General features: G+C 35.2%; 1 protein-coding gene across 2 annotated transcripts in view; it reads left to right on the top strand.

The window, feature by feature from the left end:
* The window catches only part of LOC149783099 (phosphatidate phosphatase LPIN1-like), a 73,571-nt gene extending 47,558 nt beyond the window's left edge, over positions 1-26,013 (top strand). For both annotated transcript variants that reach the window (XM_089931314.1, XM_089931315.1), the window contains 8 exons: positions 2,289-2,541; positions 4,928-5,013; positions 8,276-8,420; positions 10,612-10,760; positions 12,510-12,749; positions 16,583-16,697; positions 20,022-20,125; positions 23,644-26,013. In XM_089931314.1, the coding sequence (XP_089787440.1) occupies positions 2,289-2,541; positions 4,928-5,013; positions 8,276-8,420; positions 10,612-10,760; positions 12,510-12,749; positions 16,583-16,697; positions 20,022-20,125; positions 23,644-23,836 (1,285 nt within the window). In that variant the 3' untranslated portion in view covers positions 23,837-26,013. The remainder of the gene's footprint in view (positions 1-2,288; positions 2,542-4,927; positions 5,014-8,275; positions 8,421-10,611; positions 10,761-12,509; positions 12,750-16,582; positions 16,698-20,021; positions 20,126-23,643) is intronic.
* Positions 26,014-26,369: the final 356 nt, after the last annotated feature.

Consider the following 26,369-nt stretch of genomic DNA (forward strand, 5'->3'; position numbering starts at 1 on the left):
AAAGAAGGATAAGCAAAAGCGTACTTTGGAGCTATGCCATCGTCTCTCGTAGACGGACGGATGCCAAGGATCCTAATGTTGTAAAGCGCATAGAGTTTCTAAAGATTAGGCGCTGTATAAAGTCCTCATTATTATTATTATTATTGTTATCATTGTGTGGAATATTGGCCAGAGGTTGGATTAGTAGTGCAGTACTCCTCCCCATAGATATCAAGAGGATCCCATTTACAAGGCAGTTATGCATCCTATTTCATTATGTAATACTGATATTATGTAATAAATACTCCAATATCAAGCTGGTCATTTTATGTAATAATACCTCAATAACAAGGTGGTCATTTTTATAAGGCAAGCATGGTCATTTCATCATTTAGTAGTAATATTATGCATAAATTACCTAATTATAAGGCAGTCCACTTTTATGAAGTTGTCTACCTTTATAAGGAAGTCCACTTATAAGGTCCACATTTATAAGGCAGTCCACCTTTATGTGACAGTCCACCTTTGTAAGACAATCCACTTATAAGGTCCACTTCTTAAGGCACCCACTTTTATGTCTCCCATGAATAGTAGTATAGTGAATACTGTATTAGGGCAGCCTTGCTGAGTCCAGAATGCATACCCAGTCAGCAGACAAGGTTGGCTTTCAAGTTGCTGGATTTTATAAGTTTCAGATTTTAACAGCTGGAATTGTAGAACTGTACTTTTATTTTTGCTTGACTATAATTAACTTAGATCCCAGTGTACTTTTATTTTGTTTGACTGTAATTAACTTAGATCCCAGTGTACTTTTATTTTGTTTGACTATAATTAACTTAGATCCCAGTGTACTTTTATTTTGCTTGACCATAATTAACTTAGATCACAGAGTACTTTTATTTTGTTTGACTATAATTAAGTTAGATCCCAGTGTACTTTTATTTTGTTTGACTATAGTTAACTTAGATTCCACTGTACTTTTATTTTGCTTGACATAATTAACTTAGATCCCTGTGCTGGAAAATGTTTAAAAAATTCTGTATGCAAAGAAGTATCATTTTCATAAAAATGAACAAAATCACTATTTTTCCTTCATATTCTCTATAATAGTCCATTTTCATAAAAATGAACAAAATCAGTATTTTTCCTTTATATTCTCTATAATAGTCCATTTACATAACAACTTTTACTTGTCCAGCAAAATTTTAACTTGTCCCAGGCTGTTACAAGTTATTTTTCCAACCATGGCTTGCTACATTTTAACTTGTCCCAGGCTGTTACAAGTTATTTTTCCAACCATGGCTTGCTACATTTTAACTTGTCCCAGGCTGTTACAAGTTATTTTTCCAACCTTGGCTTGCTACATTTTAACTTGTCCCAGGCTGTTACAAGTTATTTTTCCAACCTTGGCTTGCTACATTTTAACTTGTCCCAGGCTGTTACAAGTTATTTTTCCAACCTTGGCTTGCTACATTTTAACTTGTCCCAGGCTGTTACAAGTTATTTTTCCACCTTGGCTTGCTATATTTTAACTTGTCCCAGGCTGTTACAAGTTATTTTTCCAACCTTGGCTTGCTACATTTTAACTTGTCCCAGGCTGTTACAAGTTATTTTTCCAACCTTGGCTTGCTATATTTTAACTTGTCCCAGGCTGTTACAAGTTATTTTTCCAACCATGGCTTGCTACATTTTAACTTGTCCCAGGCTATTACAAGTTATTTTTCCAACCTTGGCTTGCTACATTTTAACTTGTCCCAGGCAGTTACAAGTTATTTTTCCAACCATGGCTTGCTAGATTTTCATAGACACAGATGTATCCCATGTTTGGTTGTCTTTAATTCTGCAATTAAAGCTCTGGTTGAAGTCCATGGGACAGGATCCTGTGAGGCTTTCTATGGTACATGTAATTAAAATAGCCATTGGTGTCTTGACTATTTTAGCTGGTAGAATGATGTACATTAAATACTACTTAAGGAAGCAGGACCATAATTGTTATCAACAATATAGCCTTTGTGTTATGGATGGATGCTAATTGTTACGGATGGATGCTGGCCAGTGGCAGAGGGGACCCATGTTTTAATTTATTGTTAAAATAACAAAGATGGAGGTTGTAGGATGTACACTGCAATGATGATAAATTGTGAGACCATAGATTGAAATATTGGACTTATATCAATGGCAGATAGTTCATATTTGATTTTCTGAAATAATTTTATGGAGTTATAGCCTCTAACTATTTTGCCGTTTAATTGCGCTTGCATCTAAGTCATGTGGACAGCTTATTAATTGTCATTCTCTTTTATCTTTAGGTATTACAATTGGAATACTGCAGCTCCAATGATTCTGTGTCAATCTGTCTTCCACAAAGATCTCCCAGAATCTGTTGTATCATCACTAGCCTCTCAGCATATGCCAAAGAAAAAGGAGAAAAAGACTGGTGGGGTCTCTTCCTGGTTCCCCTGGCGAAGGAACACAACCGATGAGCCTGCTCCAGTGCAGACTGGGGGTACTAGTATTGTTGTCACATCTACATCGGACTCAGAAATGAGCAGCTTGAAGATGGTGAGTCAGAACGAATTGGATTTATTTTCTTAACTGAATCACGAAACAGAATTATTATTTCTTGGATTTATTTTCATACCTGAATCATGACACAGGTATAACTTTATATATATCTATATATATCTATATCTATATATATATATATATATATATATATATATATATATATATATATATATATATATATATATATATATCAGGGTTCATAGGGTCTTTGAAGGTCTTTAATAGTTTGGGACAAATGAGGTAGCATTTTCAAGGCCTTGAAAGTTTGGGAAAATCAAGCAGATTACCCTGAGGTCTTTAAAAGTCTTTGAAAATTGAAATAAACCCAAACAATATAATTTCTTTCCATAATCACAGATAAAATTGTCCAAGATTGTTAGATTCGGATGTAGTCAAGTTTTCCTGTTTTCTTTCTTTTGATGACCCATTCAGTTTCATTTCATCATGAAACAGTATTGTAGTATTTTGCATTCGTTGTTTCGTCATACAGCATAACTTGTATACAAAATGTTAGTGAAAATAGGTCTTGGAAATCTGTGTTTGTGGTCTTTGAAAGTTTAGGAAAAGTCTTTGAATTTATCATTCAGAATTCTGCATGAACCCAGTATATGGCATATGTCTGGTCATGAACCCAGTAGATGGCAAATGTCTGGTCATGAACCCAGTATATGGTATATGTCTGGTCATTCAGAATTCTGCATGAACCCAGTATATGGCATATGTCTGGTCATGAACCCAGTATATGGCATATGTCTGGTCATTCAGAATTCTGCATGAACCCAGTATATGGCAACTGTCTGGTCATGAACCAAGTATATGGCATATGTCTGGTCATGAACCCAGTATATGGCATATGTCTGGTCATGAACCCAGTATATGGCACATGTCTGGTCATGAACCCAGTATATGGCATATGTCTGGTCATTCAGAATTCTGCATGAACCCAGTATATGGCACCTGTCTGGTCATGAACCCAGTGTATGGCATATGTCTGGTCATTCAGAATTCTGCATGAACCCATTATATGGCATACGTCTGATCATGAACCCAGTATATGGCATATGTCTGGTCATGAACCCAGTATATGGCACATGTCTGGTCATGAACCCAGTATATGGCATATGTCTGGTCATTCAGAATTCTGCATGAACCCAGTATATGGCACCTGTCTGGTCATGAACCCAGTGTATGGCATATGTCTGGTCATTCAGAATTCTGCATGAACCCATTATATGGCATATGTCTGGTCATGAACCCAGTATATGGCATATGTCTGGTCATGAACCCAGTATATGGCATATGTCTGGTCATGAGCCCAGTATATGGCACATGTCTGGTCATGAACCCAGTATATGGCATGTCTGGTCATGAACCCAGTATATGGCATATGTCTGGTCATGAACCCAGTATATGGCACATGTCTGGTCATGAACCCAGTATATGGCATATGTCTGGTCATGAACCCAGTATATGGCATATGTCTGGTCATGAATAAAAAGTATATGTCATACGTCTGGTCATGAACCCAGTATATGGCACATGTCTGGTCATGAACCCAGTATATGGCACATCTGGTCATGAATCCAGTATATGGCATATGTCTGGTCATGAACCCAGTATATGGCACATGTCTGGTCATGAACCCAGTATATGGCATATGTCTGGTCATAGAGCAGAAGAGCTTTTGAGATGGTCGACAAGTTAAATATTGATACTCATCCTAAATGTACGTCATTGAACAAAAATGTCTGATACTGGGTGATGGAGTTTGTGATATGCATCATTGTAAAAAAAATGTCTGATGATGGACACTGGGTTTGGAGAATGCTTCATTGTACAAATGTCTGTTAGTGGAGGGTGGAGTTGATTTGTTGTGAATGTGTGTATATATATATATATATATATATATATATATATATATATATATATATATATATATATATATATATATATATCACATAGTAGTATAGTTTCTTATAGTATGTGCAGTTTCATATTTTTAATATTACCACACGTTAAAATATCACTTTATGTGATTCTGATTGGTCCAGATAAGCCCATGAAATTATTGTGCAGTATTCTCTTTACTGATTGGCTATGATTGTGGGAAACAATTTTCACCATGCCTTCTGGAATATTTTGTTCCCAAGCTCATTGAATAATGTCCAGCTTTTGCTTGCCAAGGCTTGCATGAGCTGGACATTATTCAACTTGTTTCATAAATTCAAATCATTACCCATTTGAGGTTATGTCTGTATAAAATTGTACGAGTGTCTGATACTGGGCAGCGGGGTTGGAATATACCTCATTGTATAGAAATATTTGAGTTTGCAGGACAATTGTTTACAATAATTTCTAGAGTTTATTGTTACTGTTTCAGACTGAGGCTGACCCTAATCTGACTCCAACATCAACAGGAACTTCAAGTTTGCCTGGCAGTCCCCAGAAGTTGAAACCCAAGAACAGGTAGAGTCTATTTAATTACCATAACAATATTCCCACTCTTTTTATATCAGATCGTCTTCTAATAATTCAATAGAATTAAACTACCGGTAATATGGTCAGATCACAACCTAATATACACTCACAATAGCATTACTATAAATTAATGTCTTTTTTAGCTGCTTCTGACATTCCTACAGGAACCATGACATAATTAGACCTCTTAGATAAACCATTACAACCCACTGTGGGCTGTATATTACTAGCTGAATATTATGTCAGTTGACACATGTTCCTAATTCGAACACCAGTCGATTTGCAATTGAAAAGAATTTACAACAGAACTGCACAAACCTATTAATGGACTTCACTCCTTGTTCTATGTTACTTACTAATTAGCGATTCATTGACATACATTTCCAGACATTGAAAAATCAATTCTCAGCATACATCATACAAATCATTTAAGACACATAATTTACTTCTCACAATTCATATCAGAAGAAATGCATGAAATCTTTAGGATACATGATTTCTTTAACATTCAAGACAAATAAATTAATTCTCACCATGCATATCAGAGTAATCATGAAATTCCTACACTACATGATTTCTGTTACATTCACAACAGATGATTGTATGATTATTTTCTTAATTCAAGGAAAATTGAAAGTATGAATTTAAAATGGATACGTTCAGTCAATACAAACTTGCATCAATGGACATATTGTATACAGTTGAGACTAACCTTTCGCTTCATTGATAGTCACTTTTACTAGGCAGCAGAATCTCTCTTTTCATGTCCTCAACTCTATGACACACATCCCTTGGACAGTGTAAAAAGACATACTTGTTATTTCCCTGTGCTTAATTCTGGCTCCCTGCAGAGAAAACTGAGACTGACTAATTTCACAAGGGAGATTACATACAATTTTGAATTTCAACAGGGAACACACAGCCCATTTAGCTTAGTCACCACCAAAATTTTAACCATTGAAGTCAAAATAATTATCTGTAGACCACCTTTATTAATAATAATTCTGGAAAATATCATTTTATGGAACCTGCTTCAAATGGCCCAAGATTTCCCAAAATTTTGGATCCGGCTTGTTTAACTTTGTCATTTCCCATTAGATGGCCTTACATTAACATATCTATCTCACTGTTTTTGAATAGACTCAAATTAAAATCCACTTACACCTCCAAACAGGAGAGGTTAACCATCACAAGCGGCCAAGTTATTGCAAGGGAGAATGTCCAGTTTTAAATGAGAATAATTAAAATTGCAGCAAATGGTATATATATATATATATATATATATATATATATATATATATATATATATATATAATCACAACTTAATTTGAAGTCAGTGAAAATTTAAAAGTTTTCCTTTTTTAACAGGCTTTTTGTGCTAAATAACAGAAGCACAAGAAAGTATGATTGTCCTGGATGAAAATGGTAAACTCTTCCTATTCCAAAACTCCCAAGTTGCTAAATAATTTATTATTTGTTCACTGGTCATTATTCTCAAAAACATGTTACTCTTCCAAAAACATGGTACTCTTCCAAAAACATGTTACTCTTCCAAAAACATGTTAATGTTCCAAAAACATGTTACTCTTCCAAAAACATGTTAATGTTCCAAAAACATGTTACTCTTCCAAAAACATGTTACTCTTCCAGAAACATGTTACTCTTCCAAAAACATGTTACTCTTCCAAAAACATGTTAATGTTCCAAAAAATTCACAGCTGGTATTGGTCACGTGGAAATTGGACCGTCCTACTTTTCAGAGATCAGCTAATTGATAACTTTCATTGTGATACATCATCTTTGAGTGCCCGCAGAGCATGAAATTGTTATGAAATTATAGCTAGTCACACTTCTTGTTTCAGTTGACATTATCATTATCAGTCAGTTTATAATGTATGTGACGATATAATAAACACAAAGTTGGCACATTGAATATGGACTATGTAACTACTTGAATGATTGAATAATTATGTACTGTGTAACCATGTTGATACTTATGCATAACCATGTTGAGTACTTTCTTTATGCATGACCATGTGGAGTACTTTCTCTATGCATAACCATGTGGAGTACTTTCTCTATGCATAACCATGTGGAGTACTTTCTCTATGCATAACCATGTGGAGTACTTTCTCAATGCTTAACCATGTGGAGTACTTTCTTTATGCATAACCATGTTGAGTAATTTCTTTATGCATAACCGTGTGGAGTACTTTCTCTATGCATAACCATGTGGAGTACTTTCTTTATGCATAACCATGTGGAGTACTTTCTTTATGCATAACCATGTTGAGTATTTTATGCATAACCATATGGAGTACTTTCTTTATGCATAACCATGTTGAGTACTTTCTTTATGCATAACCATGTGGAGTTCTTTGTTTATGCTTAACCATGTGGAGTACTTTCATTATGTATAGCCATGTGAAGTTCTTTCTTTATGCATAACCATGTGGAGTACTTTCTTTATGCATAACCATGTTGAGTACTTTCTTTATGCTTAACCATGTGGAGTACTTTGTTTTTACATAGCCATGTGGAGTACATTTTGCATAATGATGTGGGGTACTTATTTTGGTATGCTTCCTTTATGCATAACCATGTTGAGTACTTTCTTTATGCATAACCATGTAGACTACTTCCTTTATGCATGACCTAAACTTTTGGCACTGTTATATTGCTTACAGTCATTAAAATAATGTTGTAATTGAATTGAATCCCTATGAACCATTTATGTCTATAAGAAAACTAAAAGGAAGCATTCCCAGTTGAAAAAAGGGCAAGTGGGGTGGGGGACAGAAGCATGGTGTGAATGGTGTGACAAAAGAGCCTGGTTTGGGATAGAATGACGTGGCATGTCCCCATCCTTAAGTGACCTCGAGGAAACACTAGTGGCACCATATTAAAATGACATGGAGGAAACACTAATGGCACCATATTAAAATGACATGGAGGAAACACTAATGGCACCATATTAAAATGACATGGAGGAAACACTAATGGCACCATATTAAAATGACCTCGAGGAAACACTAATGGCACCATATTAAAATGACCTGGAGGAAACACTAATGGCACCATATTAAAATGACCTGGAGGAAACACTAATGGCACCATATTAAAATGACCTGGAGGAAACACTAATGGCACCATCTTAAAATAACCTGAGGGAAACAGTAATGGCACCAAATTAAAATGACCTGGAGGAAACACTAATAATTCAAACTTTTTCTGCTATTTTCATTTATAGGTTGAAGGAAGAGGTTTCATCTAGTGAGGCTGATACTGATGGTTCAGAGTACAATGGCGCAAAACCTGCAGCAGAACCAGTTAAAATACCAAAGAAAAAGAAGGAAAAGTTCAAGAAGTCTTTAAGGCTTACTTCGGATGAAATAGTGAGTATATATGGGACAAAGGTGTTGGACTACAAGCTAAATTTATCATTTTTTCGTAACAGTGTACTGAGTTCATTTTAGCCTTCACCATTGCAACATAGATCCATATTTTCCATCTTTTGAGAAAATACTTTGCCTCTATGTTGACAACAAGGACCATAAAAATCCTCCAGGAAATAATTATAAAAGATCATCCGAGTTCATTACATAGACTGAATTGAGTACATGTCAGAGCTCATTACAGAGACTGAAATAAGTGCTCATCAGAGTTCATTACATAGACTGAAATAAGTGCTCATCAGAGTTCATTACATAGACTGAATTGAGTGCTCATCAGAGTTCATTACAATGGCCAAATTGAGTGCACATGAGAATTCATTACAGAGACTGAATTGAGTACATATCTGAGTTCATTACCTTGACTGAATTGAGTGCTTATCAGAGTTCATTACATAGACTGAATTGAGTGCTCATCAGAGTTCATTACAATGGCCAAATTGAGTGCACATGAGAATTCATTACAGAGACTGAATTGAGTGCATATCTGAGTTCATTACCTTGACTGAATTGAGTGCTCATCAGAGTTCATTACATAGAATGAATTGAGTGCATATCAGAGTTCATTACATAGACTGAATTGAATGTATATCTGAGTTCATTATAAAGACCAAGTTGAGTGCTCCCCATGTTGGCCAACTGAAAATATGTTTTTTGTCAATGAAGTACAAGAAGATCAGTTTTATTGGCTACAGTTATGTTAGCCTTAATCTTACATCAACATGACTGGGACTGTTTTGACTGCTTTAACACCTACAGTTATGTTAGCCTTAATCATACATCAACATGACTGGGACTGTTTAGACTGCTTTAACACCTACAGTTATGTTAGCCTTAATCATACATCATCATTTCATGTGTTTTTTTTAGTAATGGTGTTTTTTGTGCATAGAAAGTTCTGTTTTGCAGCTGGTGGGTAAAAATTTATATATGTAGCATTAATTTGTGTATATATATATATATATATATATATATATATATATATATATATATATATATATATATATATATATATATATAGTATTAAATAATCTCTGTAGTATTAAGTTATGTGTGTTTCATTAATTGATATGTATAATAGTAATTGATCAATGTACTATTAATTGATTTATGTTGTCTTAATTGATGTATGTGGTATAAATTGATACATGCATAGTATTGAGATATGTACTATTAATTGATTTATGTTGTCTTAATTGATGTATGTGGTATAAATTGATGTATGCATAGTATTGAGATATGTACTATTAATTGATATATTAATATTAATTGAACCCGAAAGAATAGCAATTGTATTTGTACTTGGTATGCAGGGTCACACAGAAGAATAGCAATTGTATTTGTATTTGGTATGCAGGGTCACACAGAAGAATAGCAATTGTATTTGTACTTGGTATGCAGGGTCACACAGAAGAATAGCAATTGTATTTGTATTTGGTATGCAGGGTCACACAGAAGAATAGCAATTGTATTTGTACTTGGTATGCAGGGTCACACAGAAGAATAGCAATTGTATTTGTATTTGGTATGCAGGGTCACACAGAAGAATAGCAATTGTATTTGTACTTGGTATGCAGGGTCACACAGAAGAATAGCAATTGTATTTGTATTTGGTATGCAGGGTCACACAGAAGAATAGCAATTGTATTTGTACTTGGTATGCAGGGTCACACAGAAGAATAGCAATTGTATTTGTATTTGGTATGCAGGGTCACACAGAAGAATAGCAATTGTATTTGTACTTGGTATGCAGGGTCACACAGAAGAATAGCAATTGTATTTGTATTTGGTATGCAGGGTCACACAGAAGAATAGCAATTGTATTTGTACTTGGTATGCAGGGTCACACAGAAGAAAAATTGTTTACTGATTGAATGATCAACTTGTTATATCACCAGCTTTTCTGACAACTGTTGTGTTTTCAGGATTTAACAAGTCAGGTGTGTGTGTGTGTCAATATGTGGGTGTTGGTGAAACGCAAGGGTGATTTGAACATATTATTATGTTTATTATTATTATGTTTATTATTATTATTATTATTAACCATTTTGATGGACATCGCCATTTCAAATTTAACTTAAAGGCCCTTGATTTTTAAGTTCATGTGTAAAATTCATTTTCGTTTTCCCAACAGGCCAAGCTGGGATTGATTCCTGGTCAAAATGAGATAAAATATTCAGTAACTACCCAGTACCAGGGTACCACAATGTGTACCTCCCACATCTACCTCTGGAATTACGATCACAGAATCATCGTCTCAGATATTGATGGTACCATTACCAAGTAAGTCCTTATTGTCAATGGCAGATTTTAAACTTTATTGCTTTTCTGGACTGAATATTTTGTAATGGATATGTCAGTAGCTGAAGTCCATTTCAGTATGGTATAATAGGGTACCCATCCAGTTTTAAATTAAAAAACTCAGTTATGTTGAACAGGTAAATGAGTGTTAGTTTGAAGTAGATGCATAATATATCGGAGACAAGGGTAGACATGGAAATTCCTGTACGGATAGGCTATTTCTGAATGTCATCTTTTGCGCAGATTTCTGCAAGGCATTGTTTTTAACACTGATAAAGTGTTGTAATGTTGTTTCTGTATCACTGAAAATATTTATAAAGGGATATTCTAAGTTAAAACCTTTTCTTGACTTTTATGATAGTGGTATTGGTAATTTTCACTGCTCCAACAGATTCGCGATGGCTGGTATTTACTGATATGTTGGAAAAATTGCTAATTGGCGGATAGTGGGTTAGTGTTAATTTTGAGTCCAGGGACTAAACTATTTAAGAAATTTCAGATCTTAAATTATATTCAGGTGTGGAATGTTAAGTAGACTTATTTATCTCAGAATTGTCAGGAAATGTGTTGTAATACTGAACAAGATTTTATTAACACATTAACCCCTGGAGGTTTTTGTCGTTTTCACCTGAAATTCGAGTAGGAAACACATTTTGAAAGCTATTTCTGAATACATCTTAATACATCAACTTCCTGGTGATTTTCCAGCAACATAATGCCTAGTTGTGTTAGAAACATCGTTTTTCTTTGGCTGTTTGGCTCGAGCATGAGCAGAAAGGTAAAAGTTGGAGTGCTTTTCTTCTTTTTTTTTTTGCTTGACGGACCTATTATTTTCTTATCGAGACCACTCTTTATTCCAAATGCCCATCTTATCCTACTTTTTCAAAGGTTTATCTGTCTGTTTGCAGTTCATACCGGTCTGCCATAGATCTGATACCAAAAAGTCTAAAATCCAGACACAAAATTGGATTCCTACCACAGGCGAATTTTAAATGGAAAAAAAAAATTTGTATTGCATCTAGAACTTCCATATTATTTGGTATCATTGTAGAGCTACATCTGTCTACCTTTCTATAATACCACCCACTTTAGTGTATCATACATGACCTTGATGCTACACACCTCGGCAGTAGACTACTACCTCTAAGCTACTAAACTTTTTGCCAGGGGTTAATGTGTTAATAAGCTGAATAAATATTTACTAAAAAGTTGTAAAACTTCAGCTTCACCAGATGGGTGACTAAAATGTTGGGGAGAATTTTCCTTAGACCACAGTTTGAATGAAAAATTTTCCTTAGACCACAGTTTGAATGGAAAATTTTCCTTAGACCACAGTTTGAATGGAAAATTTTCCTTGGAGGACAGTTTAAATGGAAAATTTTCCTTAGACCACAGTTTGAATGGAAAATTTTCCTTAGACCACAGTTTGAATGGAAAATTTTCCTTGGACCACAGTTTGAATCAAAAATTGAAGAGGGAAAAGGTATAAGAAAAAGTGTGAACAGGTGTAAGAAAGTATGAATGGGTGGGTGTAAGAAAAGTGAATTGGTGTAAGAAAAAGTGAATGGGTGTAAGATAAAGTGTGAACTGGTGTATGAAAAAGCGTGAATGGGTGTTAAAAAAAAAGAATAAATAAATTAATATCTGAATGAATGAGTTTGTCAGCTGAACAGGATACTATTCCTGAAGAGATTCCTTGGCTGTAAGCATAATTACTTTGTTTAATTCCAGGTCTGATGTATTGGGTCAGATTCTACCCATTGTTGGACGAGATTGGTCACAGTCTGGGGTTGCACAGCTATACACAAGAATTCACAAGAATGGCTACAAGTTCCTTTACTTGTCAGCTAGAGCTATCGGTCAATCCAAAATAACAAAAGATTTGCTGCAGAATATAAAACAAGGGGATCTCATGCTCCCAGAGGGACCTCTTCTCTTGTCTCCTACATCCCTTATTAGTGCATTCCACAGGTTAGCTTGTTTATTATGACTGCATAAAGATGGAAGAGATTGTGGACAAATTGACTAATTATTCCTGGGCAATATATGCAAGAGCCCTATACTATGTACATTTTCTGTCTATCAGGGATTGCCAATAGTTCAGTTCCTAGAGCATCTCCAACTGTAAGCTAAAATTCATGGGCTTGATACATCCATCTGTCTTTCTGTTCACATTTTTGTAACCAGCACAGCTCTGCAACCATTAAACATAATTGGATGCCACTTTGTAGGTGATTTGCCTTTTACATGTAGATGCACCTTTTTTTACAAGTTTTTACTTCATCATTCCCATGTTTATCCATATTACAGATGAATTGTAACAACCATTTAACATACTCCGATGCAAGTTAGTCAAAGTGGTTCAGTTGTTAGCATGCGGGATGTGTGTTTGAATCTCACTGTCAGATCAGCCCAGGCTGGCCACTGTGATGTGTCATTGGGCCAGTTGCCCCTGTGCTAAATAAACTACTAAAGTTACAGTGCCCTAAAACACTACTCCAAGAAATTTTGGTATATACATTGTCTCACCAACCAAGAAGTCTTTAAAACATTTTGTTGTTGTTGTTGTCGTAGGGTTTAACGCCATTTTTCAGCACACGATAGGCTATACATGGCGGCCAGTATTAATGGTGGAGAAAGAACCCAGGAAAACCCCGGAAAGAACCACCAACCCACGAGAAGCTACTGGCAAGCTTACTCACATACCCACATTGGCTGAATCCGAGACTCGAACCAATGCAAACAAAGGTGAGATAGCAATGATCCTTAACGGAGAGCATTTTAGACCACTTGGCCACTCAGGGCCCCAAAACATTTTGTCTCATCAACTCTATGGAGATATGACTCTTGACCATTAACTTCATATCATCACATGCAATGATCATAGTTCTGTAATCCTAAACATAGCAGAATACCATTTGATACATGAATTGCCTGTTAAATACAAATGTGTTTTTAAATGGATTGTTTTTTCAGGTCCAATGTTGTTAGAATTATTGCCCTTTCTCCATCAATATTACATATCCAGTACATCACATCCATGTAACTATGTAGGTCATATTCTCATTCAATTTTGTGCATTTTCAACATTCCTATGTGTGCCATTTATGGGATTACCTTGTCAACTCCATTTTGACTGGATTTATGGGCCTTGACAATTAACATAATACTTTCATAAGGAATGTTGCTTGTAACCACCATAACTCTGCAACCTATACATGTAATTGGATGTCATATGGTAAGCGAATTTCCTCTAACCCCCTAGATGTACCTTTTAAAAGTATAGTCTTTTCTGTCCAGTTTTGATGGAATTATTCCTTTTTAAAGAACAATATTAAATTTCCACTTAACAGATCAATAACCATTAAGTGTATGCTGCTGCTGCTTGTCGTGTATGTTTTGTTGTCGATTTAGGTGTTTATTTTATGGGCTGTTTAGTGTGTATGTTTTGTTGTCGATTTAGGTGTTTATTTTATGGGCTGTTTAGTGTGTATGTTTTGTTGTCGATTTAGGTGTTCATTTTATGGGCTGTTTAGTGTGTATGTTTTGTTGTCGATTTAGGTGTTTATTTTATGGGCTGTTTAGTGTGTATGTTTTGTCATCGATTTAGGTGTTTTTTTTATTGGCTGTTTAGTGTGTATGTTTTGTCATCGATTTAGGTGTTTATTTTATGGGCTGTTTAGTGTGTATGTTTTGTTGTCGATTTAGGTGTTTATTTTATGGGCTGTTTAGTGTGTGTGTTTTGTTGTTGATTTAGGTGTTTATTTTATGGGCTGTTTAGTGTGTGTGTTTTGTCATCGATTTAGGTGTTTATTTTATGGGCTGATTAATGTGTGTGTTTTGTCGTTGATTTAGGTGATTATTTTATTGGCTGTTTGGCGTGTATGTTTTGTCGTCGGTTTATGTGATTATTTTATGAGCTGTTTGGCATGTATGCTTTATCACTCACTTAAATGTTTACTTCATGGTCTGTTTGGCATGTATGCTTTGTCATCGACTTAAATGTTTATTTTTTTGTATCTGTTTGGCATGTATGCTTTATCATCGACTTAAATGTTTATTTCATATGCTGTTTGGCGTGTATGCTTTGTCATCGACTTGAATGTATATTTTATGGGCTGTTTGGCATGTATGCTTTATCATTGACTTAAATGTGTATTTTATGGGCTGTTTGGCATGTATGCCTTATCATCGACTTGAATGTGTATTTTATGGGCTGTTCTGGCGTGTATGCTTTATCATCGACTTTAATGTTTATTTCATGGGCTGTTTGGCATGTATGCTTTATCATCAGCTTAAATGTTTATTTCATGGGCTATTTGGCGTGTATGCTTTATCATCGACTTGAATGTGTATTTTATGGGCTGTTTGGCATATATGCTTTGTCATCGACTTAAATGTATATTTTATGGGTGGTTTGGTGTGTATGCTTTGTCATTGACTTAAATGTGTATTTCATGGGCTGTTTGGTGTGTATGCTTTGTCGTCACCTTAAATGTGTATTTTATGGGCTGTATTTTGTCAACTCCATTTTTGGTAAAGATACGGCACTTTTACAGCTAACTCCTTGTCTCCAGATAATATATTACTTGCAGCAGGCATGGCTCAAGAAGCATTCAGAATATTCTGCTGCAGTTGGAATAAACAATGCCTAATTAACTTATTGGATCTTTTATGGGCTTTGTCTCATTTGGAAAATGTGTCTTCTTAATTGTTTGTTCACCAAATTTGTTTGAGTTATTTAACCAGGTTTGGCATGTGGCTCATGGTGTCTTGCATGAGCTTGATTTCCAACTTATCATGTCATCATTTATAACATTAGTGGTCCCCGATTCCCTGTCCTTCTGACCTTGGTCAGATATTGCCCCTCAATCCCTGTCCTCCTGACCTTGGTCAAATATGCCCCTACATTCCCTGTCTTCCTGACCTTGGTCAGTTATGGCCCCTCATTCTCTGTCCTACTGACTTTGGTCAGTTTTTGCCCCCTCATTCTCTGTCCTACTGACCTTGGTCAGTTATGGTCCCTCATCTGTCCTACTGACCTTGGTCAGTTATGGCCCCTTATTCCCTGTCCTTCTGACCGTGGTCAGTTATGGCCCCTCATTCCATGTCCTCCTGACCTTGGTCAGTTATGTGTGTATTTTGTACTGCTACATATATTTACTTAATGAAGAAATTGATATCGCCTGTGCACACGCATAGGAAGTTTGTTTTGTAGGAACTACAATGACTAAGAGACTCTGGAATAGTTTACAAACATGTAATGGCATTTCTTTAAAATACTCATCAAAGGTTGTGTTAATGACCATGTTATTAACAGTAGATAATTTAGTTTAAAGGATTTTTATCAACAATTCAGCTTAATCCATAATGTATGGTACCACCAATTCTTATCAACTTCGGTGTTTCCTGGTGATGCCACATCATCTGAAATTATGCGAAATTGGAATAGATAAGTGGTATTAGACACATTTTACTGAAACAAATAGTCCTCATAAGCAGAGACATAAGATATATTTTTAAAAATGTTTTTTTTTGCATGACTGACAGCTGCCTGTGCATGACTTTTTAAAATGGTTACTGATTTTGTAAACGGAGTTGTTACATGTTCAAATGTTACAGACTTAACCTTCGTCATATCTCAGTCTTTGAAATTGAGTTGAAAGGACAAAACCAGCCATCTCTGAATTTTTGTCTCGATTGCATTATCTTCTGTATGGTAAGGAATTGTATCATTATAAAGAGTTACTTGCATTATGAATATTTTCTAGGCATTAATTAAATTTGTTTTTGTTTAATTACAGGGAGGTTATAGAGAAGAAACCAGAGGACTTCAAAATCAGCTGTTTGAAGGACATTGCAGCCTTGTTTCCTAGCTATATCAACCCCTTCTATGCTGGTTTTGGAAACAAAATCAATGTAAGTTGTTAATAATAATAATAATAATAATAATAACTGGTGGCAAACATTGCATAATTTTGTATAGAGCAGAGTATGGGTCAGAAATGCAATTTGTCAACATAAATGGCAGTTTGTCAACATGAATGATTAGAAAACAAAGAATTTGCTCAGTTTGGGACCAATGGTTTCTGTCAACATGTATGTTTATTTTTATCTGGACGTTAAACATGACAAATTTGTTTGCAATGATAGAACATGGCGCGAGACTTTGCATTTTCATTGACATATGCAGCTTGTCAAATACGTGATGTTAGTATAAGTGGGCAGGACTTTATCACTGTTTAGCAATAGCCAAAACATGCTATAGTTTTCGTTATAATGTTATAAAATTAGTGTTTATTAATTTAAATTTTTAAACAATGAAACATCTTTTAAGACACCTGAAGAACCACAAAATGTCTTTCACAAATAGATGTCCATTCTTACAAATTAAAAAATGGGAGTAAATTTTGGAAAGAGTGTTTATAAATGTTATCCATATCAAATAAGTGTTCATAATGAATGTGTATCTGCTAAGGCTTGTTGACTTTTATGAACACATTACTGTATTTACCATATATAACCATATGAACATATTACTGTATTTACCATATATAACCAAATGAACATATTACTGTATTTACCATATATAACCAAATGAACACATTACTGTATTTACCATATATAACCAAATGAACACATTACTGTATTTACCATTTTACCATATATAACCATATGAACATAGTACTGTATTTACCATACATAACCATATGAACATATTACTGTATTTACCATATATAATCATATAAACATATTACTGTATTTACCATATATAACCATATGAACATATTACTGTATTTACCATATATAACCAAATAAACATATTACTGTATTTACCATATATAACCATATGAACATATTACTGCATTTACCATATATAACCATATAACCTCCTTCTCTTGTCCAGGAATGAGATTAAAGTACACTGGAGTTTCATCCATGTTAATCATGTTAATGACCATATTGTTATTTTCTCCTTCAAATTTTCTGGGATACTTTGGGTTGTTGATATCCATGCATGAAGTACTAGATGGTGTAAATTTAATTTAAAAACTTGTCCATTGTTTCAATTTATTTTCAAAATTCCCAACATTTGCACTCAGATTGTATTTTCAAATTATGAATTTTATTAGAGTTATATAGTTAACCTGAATATGTTACAGTCTTGGTTATTTTGTACCTTACACCATGTAATGGGTGAATGGTCAGTGCCTTCAAGTAATCAGTTTTTCTCTATCTCTCTTTTGCTTGCAAATTTTTTTAATCGAGTTTTCAGTGTGATAACATATTCAGACTTTTGAGTAAAACCAAACCTGATTCGTTTCTCTAGAATTCACATCGACTGCTCTGGTGGCCTACTGGTTTGAGCGTGCACCTTAGATGCGGGAGGTCATGGGTTCAAACCCGAGCTGAGTTAGACCAAAGACTTATAAAACTAGTACTAACAGCTGCCTCGCTTGGTGCTCAGCATTAAGAGGTTATTGCTAGGACTGTTCAGCCTGTTGTCAGGATAAAGTGACTGGGTGGGACATCATGCTACATATCTGCAGTATGATTGCCTCAGTGCTTGACATCACTATAAACTGTTACACTGAAGACATCATAGCAAAATGACTGAAATTTTTTTAAAGCTATGTTAAAAATCCACATTACACACACATAATTCACGTCCATGAACAACGTTGTAACAAGATAACCAGATTGGATTTCAGATTTATAACAGGACACTGTTGATGGTGATACATATACAATATGTAATGATAAATGACTTAAATGGAAAAAGAATTATGATTAATGCGTGCATTTATACAATCCAAATTTTGGACAAATTAACATAATCTGCACAAACCTAATGTTGTTGTTGTTGTTGTTGTAGGGTTTAACGCCATTTTTCAGCACAAGATAGGCCATATATGGCGGCCAGTATAACTGGTGGAGGAAGAACCCTGGAAAACCCAGGAAAGAACCACCGACCCACGAGAAGCTACTGGCAGGCTTTCCCACGTACCCACGCTAGCCGAGCACAAACCTAATAATGCGACAAATGAAAATACAAATAAATAACCTTTTTCACACGACGAAAAGAATGGTGTTTTACGTAAATAGTAAAAATGAATTCACTCAAATAGTGAAAACTGAGGTATTTTACTCAGATAGTAAGGAGATGAAAACAAAGGAACAGATATCATACAAAATATCTTTACAATTCCAAAACAGTGGGAATTATAAATCCCAAAATTAGCCCATGGCTAAAAGGATTACATGTATGGAGTTACACACTCCATCACCAGCACACTTGACTACCAGTCACACTGGTCAATCAAGCAGTCAGTATTCCAGGTAGTCACCGACCACCATTCAATCCTTTGGTCAATCAAGCAATTAGTGCCCACCAACCGGTCAGCATTGCCTGATCACCTGCTACTCGACCAGCAGCACTGGTCACTCAGCTCTACGGCTGCTATGGTTCAGCTTTACAGCTGCTTTGGTCAACTTCTATGGTTAGTGCTACAGCTGGTACCATGTCAACTCTGATCAGCTGATAATACATCTAACACCATGTACTATGCATGACATGGGCATATACAATAACACGTAACACATTGTACACAGTAAGCTATACAAATTACATTATCGGCATGACATTGCAAAGCAATAAATAGGTTCAGAAGTGAACCTACCTGTGTCCGATAAGAATCCTATGGCATAGGATGAACTGAACTCACTATTGCAAAATATTGTACTCTATACATAAATCACCCTTGAGTAATGTTGTACACAAGAAAATGAATCCCGAGCACATATATTTAATAACTAAAGGGATTTATACAATTCCGTGACAAATGTGTCGTGTTTTCTGACATAAGCAATACACACTACAGTATGTATGCATAGGGAGTTTGTGGATATATTTTTATTCTTTAATAAATTGCTCATGATGAAAAACAAAGAGGAATGCATGATAACAATACAAGGTTTGTTTCTTTCATTTTATTATCAAAATAAGTATTTTGTTAATCTATTTTATTGTGCAGTGGGGGGGGGCATAGATTCATCACAAAGTTAATTTGTTTCTTAAACCTTGGGAAATGTGACCTAGGTGAAAAAGGTTTAACATTAGGTTCTGAGACAGGAAAAAAATGTATTTTATCATGTCATATATATATATATATATATATATATATATATATATATTGCAAATACAGTAAATTCAGTTTAATTACCATTGTTTTGTCTTTCCAGGATGTCTATGCATACAAGGCGATAAATATTCCAATTTACCGCATCTTTACTATCAATCATAAGGGGGAACTGAAACATGAGCAATCACACACATTTCAAACCTCGTAAGTCTATCTTTTTTATGCATGACACTGGAATATGTCCTATATAATATTACACTTGTCAGTTTTAGCATTTTTATTTCGGGCACAGTTGCAGGGCATCCGTGTTCCATTAACACAGTTATGGTTACATTATTTAATGATTGTGCCAAGGCATCTGAGTCCAAACCAGATTTACTACCTGTTAACACAGTTATGGTTACATTATTTAACGATTGTGCCAAGGCATCTGAGTCCAAGCCAGATTTACTACCTGTTAACACAGTTATGGTTACATTATTTAATATAGTGCCAAGGCAGTTGTACCTGTTACACGATTTGACATGCTTATGCACAGGAGCCCATGCAATGACAGTTGAAGTAGGCAAATAAACAATCCACGAATAATCTTAACAAAATCTGACAATGGTTGAACTAGGCAAATAAACATCTACAATCCATGAATAATCTTAACAAAATCTGACAATGGTTGAACTAGGCAAATAAACATCTACAATCCATGAATAATCTTAACAAAATCTGACCGTGGTTGAACTAGGCAAATAAACATCTACAATCCATGTATAATCTTAACACAATCTGACACTGGTTGAACTAGGCAAATAAACATCTACAATCCACGAATAATCTTAACAAAATCTGACAATGGTTGAACTAGGCAAATAAACATCTACAATCCATGAATAATCTTAACAAAATCTGACAATGGTTGAACTAGGCAAATAAACATCTACAATCCACGAATAATCTTAACAAAATCTGACAATGTTTTTACTCAATGTAAGGTTGTCTGCTTTAGTCATGATCACCAAGTTAATTGTCGTGACTGTTTACTCTATTGACTTTTTCCTGATTGAATTAAATCCTGGCACAATCAAATGTTTTCAAGCTCTGTTAACATACATTTTACTTGGTTGAAATGTGATAATAGCCAAGGAATATGCAATTGGGTGGAAATTTCAGTATTTGATTTACTCTATACAGGAATAAGACAATTGTTCACTTTGAAGTAATGTAAATGCTTGTTTCATGTCTAGTCCATTTGCAAACTGCAGACTCAGATTTGCCATTGCATTATGGGTTGGCAGGTCAGTGTCTGTGTTGTTTGCAGCTGGACTCAACTTGAAATAAGCAAGTGTATATGGTAAATAGAAAATTAAGAATAACGCTTGAAACACTAATTTATTATATGAACTTGACATAATTACAATGATCTCAAAACATTATTATTATTATTTAGTTATTGTTATAATTGTTATTGGAAAAAGTATATTGTCATGCACCATTTCCATCTGTCTCCATCAGCTTGGTAATTGTTAAAATGGGTAGCCATATGTATGCATAAATGGTAATACTTTTGTCTCTGTCTCTTGGGGATCTTCTCTAGAGGATGTGGTAAAATTTAATTTACAGTGTCAACAAGATTTTCCTTGTTTTGATTCTGAACATTTTTGAAATGCTAGTGGATACATTGCCATAAGTCGAATAATAGCAATTTATTTTCGTTGTGAAAAGGGCTTGAAACTTTTATATTAGCTGTAGTTTTTCTTGGTAGTTTGCCATATACATGGTTGACATGACAATTGTGTAAGTTTAAAAAGATATGTGAATGAGAACTGTCCTTGACCAGTGTAGAAGCTTGTTACATTTTATGAAGATGTTATCCATTCCAGACAGGATACCTGGATTCTTAAAATTCTTGCTAGGGTTCCAGGCAGGCATGCTCATGGGTTGGTATGTCTACATATTGCAGGTGTAGTTGCCACGTACTGAGTTACAGCTTATCCCTATGTGGGCTAGGGAATATAGTTGCCCTATACTGTGGTATAGCATATCCCTATGTGGGCTAGGGAATATAGTTGCCTTATACTGAGGTACAGCATATTCCTGTGTGGGCTAGGGGAGATAGTTACCCTATACTGAGGTGCAACATATTCATGAGGGCTAGGGGATGTAGTTGCCACATGCTGAGGTACAGTACCCCTATGGTGGCTAGGTGATATAGTTGCCACATGCTGACGTACACCATATTCCTATGTGGGCTAGGGGAGATAGTTACCCTATACTGAGGTGCATCATATTCATATGAGGGCTAGGAGATGTAGTTGCCACATGCTGAAGTACAGCATATTCCTATGTGGGCTAGGGGAGAGTGTTACCCTATACTGAGGTACAACATATTCATTTGAGGGCTAGGGGATGTAGTTGCCACATGCTGAGGTACAGCATACCCCTGTGTTGGCTAGGGAATATAATTGTGCTATTTGGATTAGGGGATGTAGTTGCCATGTACTGAGGTACAGCATATGGGTTGGGGGATATAGAATAAGCCCAATTCATCTTTCTCCATTTCATGAAAGGTGACTAATGGAAGCAGTAGTTTTGCTCGATATTCCAGGAGAGACATCCCATGATGTTAGCAGTAAGATATCCCAATCTCATGATGCTCCAGGTCTATGACTTTAAAGAATGCAATTTATAGCTGGAGTTTATGCTTAATGTTTTCATTGTATTGTATGCCTTGATTGATAGAACTGAACTTACTTGAATTGGTTGTGTATGAGCATGTTTTTGTTCATGCACAACCCTGGACAGGAGGTTGTTTCATCACTAGAGTACTGTCTATACTCATGTGCAACCTTGGACAGGAGGTTGTTTATTACTATCTATACTCATGTGCAACCCTGGACAGGAGGTTGTTTATTACTATCTATACTCATGTGCAACCCTGGACAGGAGGTTGTTTATTACTATCTATACTCATGTGCAACCCTGGACAGGAGGTTGTTTCATCACTAGAGTACTGTCCATACTTATGTGCAGCCCTGGACAGGAGGTTGTTTCATCACTAGAGTACTGTCCATACTCATGTGCAACCCTAGACAGGAGGTTGTTTCATTACTAGAGTACTGTCTATACTCATGTGCAACCCTAGACAGGAGGTTGTTTCCATACTAGAGTACTGTCTATACTCATGTGCAACCCTAAACAGGAGGTTGTTCATTACTAGAGTATGGTCTATCCTCATGTGCAACCCTAAACAGGAGGTTGTTTCATTACTAGAGTACTGTCTGTACTCAATGAACAAAGTTGAACTGCAAACTGCACATATCTTCCATTGTATAATGTTATGATGGAGCTTGATCTGTACAAAACTGTAATCTACTGGTGCATTATGTGATGTCAGGCCAGGTTCTCTGTTGTTTGCAGTGTTTTCATACAACTAAAAACAAAACTGTAATCTACTGGTGCATTACATGATGGCAGGCCATGTTGGCAGTGTTTTCATACAACTAAAAATAAAAATGTAATTTACTGGTGCATTACGTGATGGCAGGCCAGGGTCTCTGTTGTTTGCAGTGGGACTTGACTTACACAAAATTATATGTGTTAATTTTTTGCAATCTTGAAATGTATCTGATATTGATAGATAATTGCTAAATATAGGTGACCTTTAAGTAAGTGTTGACAGTGTTTTAATTAGACAGTAATCTGACTTCTATTTTATTTCTTCTTGCAAGGTACTCCAAGCTGAGTGATATAGCTGACCACTTCTTCCCACCAATCCACAGTCTTGCCAAAATGGAGGGCTCATATTTCAATGAAGTGCAATTCTGGCGTGACCCTCTGCCACAAATTTCCCCTGATGAAATCAATACAGTTTTAAACCCTATTACAGCTGCATCAGCGATTCCCCCAACATCGGTCAGCTGACAGTTAGATCCCATGGACACTAAACACAACCTCCACATACCTGCTACATCGCTACAGCCAGCTCAGCTGCCAGGCATCAACAGCACTGATATTTCCACTCATTCTTGTGTAGAAGAGGACGAATATTTAAGTCCAGGTAGTGGACCAGAAATGAAAAATGTTACACAAGGATCAGCATTTTGGATGACTCCCTTCATTGTTTTTATGTGATGGGATAAATCTTAATATACAGTGATTATTTCTTTTTTTAATCAAAATATGATGGATATGCAAGCACTATGTTGGCTATAATGCCAGCATGTGCTACAATGCCAGCATGTGCTATAATGCCAACATGTGCTACAATGCCAGCATGTGCTATAATGCCAGCATGTGCTACAATGCCAGCATGTGCTATAATGCCAGCATGTGCTACAATGCCAGCATGTGCTATAATGCCAGCATGTGCTACAATGCCAACATGTGCTACAATGCCAGCATGTGCTATAATGCCAGCATGTGCTACAATGCCAGCATGTGCTATAATGCCAGCATGTGCTATAATGCCAACATGTGCTATAATGCCAGCATGTGCAGCTCAGTTTGTTTGGCTTACAAGAATCATCATTTAAACTTCCTGAATATGTTTTATAGTAATGAAGCACCACAAATATCTAAACTGGGTTTTTTGTGTGTTTTTTAATTATCTCGAAAGTGTTAAGTTCACTAAAAGTAATGTTAATAATAGCATGTTCAGCATTTCACTATGGAATGTAAGTCTGTTGTAATAAGCTTGGTTTTCCAATTAACCAAAATAATAGTTTGCACATTTCACAAGTGCATCTTTTCAGTTAGCAAAATTGTAACATCTTTTATATAATCTCAGCAACAACAAAAATTGCATGCTACAAAAAGTCCATGGGAAAATTGTGTGGAAAAACAATTCCACTTTTCACTTTCCATGAGATGCTGTTAGACATATTGATAATAAAACTCCATGACCAGTCACAAACAGGTTGGTGAAAATCTTTTTGAAAGGTCAAAATATGTTTTTTGAAAACTACTTTATGTAATTAGATTGAGATAATCACAGAGACTGTCAGAAAACACATCAAAGGGGTTTTATTGTATTTGTCTTATCAGAGAAGGTTAATATGTTATCTGTTTATTCTATTCTTGAAAAGAATTTAGTACCGGTTCAGGAAATTTTATCTATTATGTTGTTTTAATGAGTATATAGAGATATTGTTTTGTTTTAATTACCAAGACAATTGGTTTCAACTTCTTGTTTTATATTTCTTACCTTTTGCTTTTCTAGATTTTGTAGTTACCTTCTCTTTCTTGATTATTTTTGTCGGGCAAAGCGGTACTCCCAAAATCTAATTAGTCGACTGTTGATGTATAATTTCATTTTACTCAGAATATAGATTATTACAATTGGAATGTTATATTCTATTTTAATTAGTTGCAGGTCAGTTTATCTTTCTTTTATTTTGTTGTCATTTTAATTGTCTTGTTCTTGTTTGTTTTTTCTTGGAGATTTTTTCATGGCATCCTTATTCTTGGACTAGGACTTACTTCATTTTGTTTTCTGCTTCAAATTCTTAAGACTTGACATCAGGAAAAAAGTATTTGAAGTTTATAATTGTGTTGATCATGATAAGTTGTAGAAATGTTCCTTGTTAATGTAACTATCCTTTTCCAAAGCCGATGTTAGTGGAAATCAAGACATTAGTGGAAATCTAGGTATTAGTGGAAATTTAGACATTAGTTGAAATCTAGATATTAGTTGAAATTTAGATATTAGTGGAAATCTAGACCTTAGTGGAAATCAAGATATAGTAGTAACATTTCCAGACATTAGGTTTATAATCAACAGATCGATTGTCATTCTTGTATAAATTTTGCATTTGAGAACAGGCCCAACATCTATATTTGGCCTTATTGCAAATCAGGCCTTTTATTTTTTTATGGATATACTAATGGTGACAAATTTTGTAATGCCAGCATTGATATCAGTATTAAGAATATGCTTAACAATCTTGTCTGTCTGTCTGTCTGCTTGTTTGTCTGCCAGTCTGCTCTTTTTTAATAACTAATATTCCTTTTTAGTATTTGAAACGAAATAATTCCATGAAGTTTGATTTGTTTACAATAAATTGGGTAACAAAGCTGCTTCAGATTGCTTGACCAATTTTCATGGGTTTCATTTGTTGCCCTGAACCATGAATTTAAATCCCCAATGAAAAATGAGCCACATAGGATGGTGACCACCCCCCACCTCCACCCCGTTTTACAACAGTGTTTCATTCCAGAGATTAACACAGCTGCTACTATTTGATAAATCAAGATCAATACTGTAATCTGGTAATTAAATATTAGCTTTTACATGTGTTTCATTTTTTATTTTAACATTTTGAAACAAGAATTGTAAATAATTTTATATTGTTTCAATGCACATATTTGATAAGGTATCCGATAGCTGTAATTTTACACACGTTGCCAGTATTGCTAAGTGCAAATGTTTTTATATATATCAGGTAGATATTTTCAA

The sequence above is a fragment of the Sinohyriopsis cumingii genome, chromosome 14, assembly GCF_028554795.1.
Source record: "Sinohyriopsis cumingii isolate HCF-2022 chromosome 14, ASM2855479v2, whole genome shotgun sequence".
Lineage (NCBI taxonomy): Eukaryota > Metazoa > Mollusca > Bivalvia > Unionida > Unionidae > Sinohyriopsis > Sinohyriopsis cumingii.